Source organism: Grammomys surdaster, unplaced genomic scaffold (assembly GCF_004785775.1).
Source record: "Grammomys surdaster isolate TR1022 unplaced genomic scaffold, NIH_TR_1.0 125901, whole genome shotgun sequence".
NCBI classification, from domain to species: Eukaryota; Metazoa; Chordata; class Mammalia; order Rodentia; family Muridae; genus Grammomys; species Grammomys surdaster.
In genome coordinates, this window is record NW_021620725.1 from 61,811 (window position 1) to 71,018 (window position 9,208).

At 39.7% G+C, this 9,208-nt stretch overlaps 1 protein-coding gene across 1 annotated transcript in view; it reads left to right on the forward strand.

The window, feature by feature from the left end:
- The first annotated feature begins 3,326 nt into the window (after positions 1-3,326).
- Positions 3,327-9,208, forward strand: part of Gtpbp8 (GTP binding protein 8 (putative)) — a 9,899-nt gene continuing 4,017 nt past the window's right edge. The window contains exons 1-4 of the mRNA XM_028752436.1: positions 3,327-3,683; positions 4,177-4,275; positions 5,831-5,961; positions 7,081-7,180. Of these exons, the coding sequence (XP_028608269.1) occupies positions 3,345-3,683; positions 4,177-4,275; positions 5,831-5,961; positions 7,081-7,180 (669 nt within the window). The 5' untranslated portion in view covers positions 3,327-3,344. The remainder of the gene's footprint in view (positions 3,684-4,176; positions 4,276-5,830; positions 5,962-7,080; positions 7,181-9,208) is intronic.

Below are 9,208 nucleotides of genomic sequence, written 5' to 3' on the forward strand. Positions count from 1 at the left end.
CCTCAAATTTTATAGGTAGCTAAAGAGGGCCTTTAAGTTCTAGTCCTCCTCCTTCTACCTCCCAAATGCTACCATTCCATATACCAGCACCATGCTTAGTGTTTTCACAAGTACATTGTAATTACTGTTGTAAAGAAGGGGAAAGTGAAGATACGAAAGGATCTTTTGTAAAAAAAACAAACATTTGAATACTAGTCCATTACCTTTCCCAATATCCAAAAGCAAGTTGTCCCAGTGTCTCTAACCTTACTTCTATCCAGGTATTCAAAGTATGTCGTGTCTAAACTAGATAAGAGTTGATCTCTGTGCTCTCCCGCTCTTGCCTTCTTGCTCCAGCTCTGACTTCTCACCCCTTCTCCCCTTTCTCCCCACTCCCCTCCTCTCCCCCCAACTCTCCCTCCACATGCTCATGGCCAGCTTCTACTTCTACTTATCTTCTCCCCCCCCCCTCCTTTCTCTGTCCCTACTACCCTCTCAACTCTCCTCCCCATTTCCTATGTCCTAAATAAACTCTATTCTATACAAAAAAAAAAAAAAGAAAAAGAAAGAAAAAAGTTTATCTCTGAGAGTTCTGAACTCGGACTCTAATATCCATGATTCCATCTATCTGCCTCAGCCTTACAGTGCTTACCTTCTTCTTGGATTAGATGGAAACCCTAAACTTGATACCTACTGGATTTACATGCTCACGATCATTTGGAACCAAACACCCATTCGTTTCAGAGACAGACAACAATGGAAAAATAACTGTGATGATCTGTAAGAATGTCAAAATCTCTTCACTGATCTACCAACCTTCTTCCTGTCCTTAACAGCTAAGCCTAGCAGAGTATAGTCACAGCATTTCAGTCACTTGACTCTTAGTAAAAAATTCTTAGCACTAAATCTGGGTGTGGTGGTACATCACTCAGAAGGCTCAGATAGAATGATCAAGAATTTGAGGCCAGTTTGACCTGTGTAATAGACTCTGTCTCAAAAGCAAACCAAACCAAACCAAACAAACAAATGCCTCTAAGGATTATATGCAAAATGTATAATACCTGTCTACATCATACTCATTTTTTTATGTGTTAACTCTGTGGTGAACTACTTCTTCGGTTCTCAAAAATCAAAGCCACTTTTTCTGAAGGATAACTACAAATGATCCAGTTAGTAAAGAAACAAGGCATGTAATAATATCTGGAAGGAAGCATTCCAAACAAGCATATGCAGCAACGCAGGGGTACATATGCTTCTTACATTAGTGGGAGAACTTTGACTGTTCCTTGAGACTAAAAAATGCTGGAGATTTTCACTTACATTTTAACAGAATCATGTTTGTTATCATGTTGGAAATAAACCTAAAGTAGTAACAAGCAATGATACACAAGATTTTGGAAGCTACAGAAATTATCTAGGTTAGAGACAGTGGGGATTGGGAACACGATGTTAATGTAAGGATCCGAAATCGCCATAGAATGATACCCCAGACTCAAATAATGTGCAACAGTAAAGAGCATTTATTCAGCAGAATTCAACACGCAAGAGTCTCCCATTTAAGGATGGAGACCACCGTATGTGCGCTACAGAGTGTGCTCTGCAGCCTGTTAGGGTGGGATTAAGTTTCTTTTATCTTTTTTTTTTTTTTTTTTGGCTATATCTCCAGGGATATGAGTCCTTTGTGATTGGTTAGGGCTCTGGGGACTTTCCAGGGTGGTAAGGCATCCTTGGATTGGCTGTCTGCAGCTGTGGTTGGATGACGACGGGTTACTGGATCTGGGTTCTCATTTCTGGGAAACAGAAACAGGCCTAGACTCCCAACCTGCCAGTTTACATCCTGTCATGGTATCAGCCTGGCTCTGGCTAACTCAGTCCTTTCACTAACAGTAGATATGTCTCAAATTTAGGATGAGTTGAAGATTTAAATAAGCAAGATGGCTAACAGATTAAGTGTGGGATATACGGAAAGAAATCAAGATTTTTCTCTCAAGAAAGTCTAGAAAGTTTGACTGCATCAACTGAAAGGGTACAGTTGTTATTTACTGTGATGGAAATGAATGCAAAAGCAACAGAACAGGGGAGGACAGATATTAGGAACTCCATTTTGGACATTGCTACGTTGTGCATACACCCTATGTCTTTCTAATTTATATTGTGTTTCCTCACTGTGGCTAAATTCTGTTCTCATTCTTAGCCCAGACAAACTTTTGATGTAGGAAGCTAGATTCTGACTCCTAATATCTCCCTCATGGTGACAAAACACCAGGAACCAAGATGATGTCAGCCAGGTTGAAAGTTGTTACTGAAACCCTATTGCAAGACCCCATTCACCAAATGTGATCTCCTCCAATACTGACTTTTGGCTTGATGCTCCTGAATTGTCACAATTATCTTTACTCTTTATAACTCCTGTGGCAACTCTAATGGGGTTAGTTCTCTTAACCTTCCATTCTAGCTTTCTACCCTTTCACTTAGTAGGTCTGTTATACATGTCTCGTCTTTGATCTTCTGCCTGCACTAGAGATTAGGGAAAAGTTTGATCACAAATGTCTATGGAAAACACAGCATATGTTGACTCTAAAGTTCATGCTCCTGGTAGACGCAGATGCTCTAAAAATTAATGGAGTGACAGAGCCTGGAATGATTAAATGGTTGTAGTGGTTGAATGAGAATGGCCCCCATGAGCTCATATATTTGAATACTTGCTCCCCAGTTTGGGGAACTGTTTGGAAAGGATTGGAAGGTGGAGCCTTGTAGGATTTGAAGGTATGACTGTGTTGGAGGTGAGGGGCATGCATTTTGTGGTTTCAAAGGCCTCCTGTTGTTCCCAATTCTCTCTATTTCTGGTTTATGGATCTTTGTCAGTTCTCAACTGCAGCACCAATGCTGGGCCTGCCAGAGAGATAGAGTCCTTCTCTGGAAACAAGTTGCTGTTCCAACCACATTTCTCACAAGCTCATTTAATTTTTGCAAACGTGTTTTTCTCAGTGATGTGAACTTATGATAAATGTCAATCAATGATAAAACGACCGGAAACAAGACAAAACGGGCTTGGAATCCACTAGTTTGTCACTATGGCTCCTTCTCTTGAGACTCAAAGATCACAGGACAAGGTAGGTTTTTCACATCTGGAAACCGCTGAAGACCAGAACACACAAATCTGATACATAGTTGGTAAAGCCAAGGTGTTAAAAAAAAAAGTCAGTGGGTTTTCCCCCTTTCTGTCTGGAGGTGGTGAGAAGCTGAGCAGGCGAGAAGGCCCAAGAAAACTACAATTCCCAGCAGGCGCCGCGGCAGTGAGAGTTCTTTTTTGCGCTGTCCAGACCCTACGAATAAAATCCAGTCGCGAGGATGATGGGAAAAAAATGGCAGCTGCTAGGTTGAGGCATAGAATGGGAAGGCTCCTTGAGAGAGCGCCAGCACTAGGACCTTGGCCCCGGACTTACAGCACGTCCCCTGTCTTCGCTGACGTGCTAAGGCTGCCACAGAAACAGCTAACGAAGATAGTGTACCCGCTGCGGGAACTGGAGCAGTACCTCCTCGTGGACTCCGGGGCTGGCCTTATCGAACGGAGACTCTTCGACCCGAGCTTTGAGGACATCGAGAGGGCGGAGAGCATCTTCGCGGCCACAGCCTGGAACCGCATCGAGTACCTCAGCTCCGCAGTCCGCCTAGACCACGCCCCGAGTTTGCGGCAGCCGGAGGTGAGATCGGCCGCCCTGTCTACTGTCGTGCGAGAGCTTGAGTTCGCCTATGCTCATTTCCTGTCACCCAACGAGAAAGCTTTTAAAAGCAAAAGAAAACACTCAGTGTGGATGCACCACTTGTGTGCGGTGTCGGTTGAGGACCGCAGTGAGCCGCAGTGTGGGTGCTGGGAATCGAACTCCGGGGTTCTGGAAGAGCAGCCCGTGCTTTTTTTTTATTTTAGTTTATGTATTTTTTGCCTGCATGTGTGTCTGTGCGCCACATGCTTGCCTGAAGCCTTCAGAGGCCAGAAGAGAACATCAGAGCACGCTGGAACAGGAGTTTCAGGCAGTTGTGAGCAGCCATGTAGGCTGGAACTTGAACTACAATCCTCTGGCAGCAAGTGCACCTAACCGTTGAGCCATCTCTCCAACCCCGAAAGTTCATTTAATAAATAAACCACTCTTCAGTTTCGAGAATACTAAGTATTCCATTCTCCTTTCCTCCCTCTAGGTGTGTTTCATAGGCCGAAGCAATGTTGGAAAATCCTCTTTAATAAAAGCCTTATTTTCTCTGGCCCCTGATGTAGAAGTCAGGATCTCAAAAAAACCGGTATGCTGGATATCTCTTGAATTTATAAAATGAGACGTAGGTATTAGCAGGTGCAGGAGATCATAGTCGCTAACTTCCTAGAGAAAAGATTTTTTTAAAAACCTGTAATAAGGTAAGACATCACTAGTGGCTGTGTATTTTCTGAAAAAAAGGGGGGAGTATAGCTGAATTGATTTTGGTAATCTTGCCAATATCTAAAGGATAGCATCCTTTGTAAGTTTTTTCTTAGTTGCTAAGTTAAATATTTTATTGCTGTTTTCTGTTTCCATCTATAAAAATGAGTGTCTAGTTCTACACTGGTTGTAGGACAAAGGGGGTTTAAGTTGCTTTGTCCTCTATAATCTTGTATATTTTCTCTGTTCTTACATTCATATATTTTTGCATATATCCAGATGTGTATATTCTTTTACCCAAGGCCACACTGTGCCTTTCTTCACAGATAACACTGCTCTGCTGGCCTTCTGCTATCTTTTCCTTCCTACTGCTTCCTTTTCAGTGATGCAGTCAACTGGTACCTAAAAGAACCTTTTCTCCAAACTACCTCTGGCCCCACTTACCTTAGTGTAGACAAAGCACTTTCACCAGCTGTGACTCTCACTGGTTCACCCCATGAAAGTTTAAGCCTTTCATGAAGCTATCTTTTTGCTCTCCACTTCATGTGGTAGAGTCTCTGGCTTCATCACTAGCGATTCCATTCTTCACCCCTCTTCTTCCTTACTACATAAGCCAGCTAAACGGTGAATTCTAGATACGATGAATTTCATTCTTGTATAAGAGAAAGGTAAAGAAGGTGTATTCTTTTCATTCTCAAATACACAATTCTAAAAACACTTTCTAACAGATGAGATAAAGACACTAACCAAGAACTTAGTCATCATTTATAAAAAGCCGTCTCCTTTGATATATCTTTTCAAACTATTGACTTTAGTTTGTCTTTCCTTTTCTGATTCCTAAGTGTTTCATGAATGCAAAATCGCAAGTAGCCATATTATCTTTTCATCAATTTTAATTTCACTATTGTAGTAGTGGGGTTGTACATTTTTTAAAAAATTATTTATGAGGACACTAAACTGCACATGCAAAACATCTTGGTTTATGGAAACACTAGTCTGCAGATGATAACTGTCAGACTTTGGATCTGGATGTTATAAGAATCTGTGTGATAGGATAAATGTTTGATCAGCACTGTAAGTCATTCCTCTGTATCCACTGCTCATCAGAGAATTGGCTAATGGCAAACACAGCCTAAATCTGGGTGATGTTCATAGACAGCAAAATAGGAAAAATCCTAAAATATTTTATCTGTGTATTTCTAATATGTAAAGTTTTTAAGCTAAGCCTATTTTTTGAAAATTGAAAAGATTTAATTATGATGTAATTATTGGTGGCCACTTCTCTCCACCTTTTTTCTCTTTGTATTCACAGTAGTTCAGAATATATACTTCAACTTTTAATAAGTATTTGTTGATTGAGTACTTATGTTGATGAACATTTCTAGGCATGAAATAAAGGATGTATTTTTAAGTCAGCCTTTTTTTTTCATTTATTTTATCAGGGGCACACAAAGAAAATGAATTTTTTCAGAGTTGGAAAACATTTTACATTGGTGGATATGCCAGGGTATGGCTATAGATCACCCGAAGACTTTGTTGACATGGTAGAGGCTTATCTAAAAGAACGAAATAAGTAAGGAAAATTTTTTCTTACAGTTGTTACACATTTAACCACAAAGCACTTTTTAAATCAAGGGGATTCTATACATGACGGATACTTCAGATTTATTAAACACCTTACTTGTAGGTGCACTTTATCCTTATATAACTCTGCAATATTGAGAACCAGGGTATACACTACCTGTTTAGCTTCTACCTACCTCAGGGAAGTCTTAACTTTATTTACTTTATCAAGCTGAAACTATAAAGAGTATTCAACAGCTAGTTCATCCATTTCTTTTTTAAACCAAGCTCTTAGCTGGCTAATTTTGAAAATGAAAATTGTTAGCTAATTGATTTAAATAAAATTCAGTAAACACTGTCCACTTAGTCATCACAGACTCTGAGAGTGTTATGTATATTCTTTGGTCTCCGTATGTAACCAAGCAATAATATGTTTCAAGAATCACACAGTCTAGAGGAAAATAATGTCAGGCTTCTGAAGTGTAAAAAAGTAATCATAAAGAAAGGACTAGGGATGTAGCTCAGTAATAGACTACTTGCCTAACTTGTTAAAAGGCTCTGGATTTGAACTCAGCATCACAAATTTGAAAAAATATATATATGTATATATAAACATATATATATATGTGTCGATATATATAAACACTTTATTTCTTACAACTTTAGATATAAATGATGCAAAATTAAACTAATATTAAAAATTATAATAATTTGGGCTAGAGAGATGGCTCAGTGGTTAGGAGCGCTGACTGTTCTTCCAGAGGTCCTGAGTTCAATTACCAGCAACCACATGGGATCTGATGCCCTCTTCTGGTATGTCTGAAGACAGCTACAGTGTGCTCATAAATAAAATAAACAGATCTTTAAAAAAATTATAATAATTTGATTTTTGTCTCCTTTTTCCATTAGACGTTAAGGTCTTACAGGAGGGGATCTCACTTATATGTGTGTTAAGTCTCAGTCAGTTAATGTGTTCTTATTCAAGTTAACTGGTATTTGAAATTTAGTTTTTGAAGTACAGTAAGCTGCATTGAGTCCTTTTAGACCCCAGGGTGAAGCTCCTAGAGTGAGAGAGACAGATGAATGAGTATATCCTATATTGCCATTAACGTTCTTTCTATTCTTACAGTTTGAAGAGAACATTTTTATTAGTGGATAGTGCTGTTGGAATTACAAAGTTAGACAATATTGCCATAGAAATGTGTGAAGAATTTGCATTGCCTTATGTGGTAAGTGCGTCGTTAGACTCATGGTTGCAGTTAGAAATCACAGTTTGGAATACATTTGAATATGCAAATATACTTGTTAGTAATGAGCAGGTATTTCCTCAGAAGGTAAAGGAGTGGCTGGGGAGATGGGTCCAGGGGTAAGAATGCTTGCTACACAAGCATGAGGACGTAAGTTCTAATCCTTAGCACCCGGATAAAGAGCTGTGTGACCACGCACATGCCCATAACCGCAGTGCTGTAGAGGCCAGAGACAAGAAGACCACTCGGCTCGCTGGCTACCAACTTAGCTCCAGGATCAGTGAGAGGCTCAGGCTCAAAGGAAAAAGGCAAGTGATAGAATAGACACATGTCCTCCTCTGGCCTCCACAGGCTGTCACAAGTGCACGTGTACACACATATGCTGCACACGTTTATACACACAAGCATATATCACACACATCAAACACGCAAAAGTTCTGTGACACTTTGGTTTTTTTTCTTCTTTCAGTTTTAAGCTTTTGAATGTATGGAGTGTGTGTGTACATGTGTATATGCGTATGCCTCATGTATGGGGATACCTTTGAAGGCCAGAAGAGGCAACAGAGTCCTCTGGAGCTGGAGTTACAGGAGGCCGTGAGCACCCACTCGGTGTGATGGAAACTGAACTGCTCAGACTCTGAAGGAGCATGTGCTTTTTTTTTTTTTTTAAGTTTTATTTATTTAGTGTATATCTGCATGTACACCTGCATACCAGAACGGGGCATCAGATTTCATTATGAGATGGTTGTAAGCCATCATGTGGTTGTTGGGAATTGAACTCAGGACCTCTGGAAGGGCAGCCAGTGCTCTTAACCACTGAACCATCTCTCCAGCCCAGAGCATGTGCTCTTAACATGCCAGAGCCATCCCTACAACCTGAGCTTTTAAAGCTACAGTCACAGTTTTTTAAGCTATTCATTTAGAGTTCTTAGATGCCTTTACATCCATGGTGTTTTTATGGCAATACAAACATATGTCCTATTAGCTCTGAACAATAGCCCAGGCAATCAAAATTTCTACAGCAGAAATTTTGCAAAACAAAGAAGTTCAAAGAGTGTAGAAGATTCCAGCACAGCACACACAACTAGAATTTTTATATTCTTAAAATAAAATTTAAAAAAAATCTGGGCTAGAAAGATGGCTTAGTAGTTAACTGTTCTTCCAGGGAACCCTGATTCAATTCCCAGCACCATATGACAGCTTATAACTCCAGCTTCAGACGTTCTGACACTTTCACACAGACATCCATGCAGGCAAAATACCAATGCACATGAAATAAAAGTAAAATTTAAAAATTATCTTCAAAATTTTACTTTAGGAATATCTCACTAGTTTGTTGGTTTTTTTTTTCCCAGCTAGCATAAAATTGAGCCACACTAAAATGCAGATTGGTAGGTTAGTAACCACATAAATTTTGCTCTGTAATACTTCCAGATAAAATAAGACTTAAAGTTCCTTTTTGTGAAACGTGAGGAACTCAATTACTGTAATTTATTTTTCAAAAAATGTCAGAAACCACTAAACTGAAGCAGAGAAGTTTCAGGTGAACAGAGTCATGTACCTCGTCAGCCACATTTATCAATTTCTCAAAATATGAGATTTTTCAGATTTGCAGGAGTCCTGTGAAGTATTAGGGACACTGTTGTAATGCATAAGGGGTTAGTGTAAAAAATGACTATTATCAAGCTAGCTGTGAAGTCATAGCCTGACTTACTATCGTACACATCATTTTGTTAAATCATATATTCCCTTCAGTTTTAGCTGAAGTTAAACTGAAGGGAATGTTATTTTCTTCTTTGGAAAAGGAAATGAGAGATCAGCAGTCACCCAAGTACACAAGAAGGGGGGAAACAGTCCAAAGGATGACTTTATATTTTAGCCTAGTGGAGTTATAGCTGATATAACAATTGCTGGGCATGGTGCAGGGCACCACTACTACCACTCTCAAGTCAGTGTGTGTGTGTGTGTGTGTGTGTGTGTGTGTGTGTGTGTGTGTGTGTGTGTGTGTGT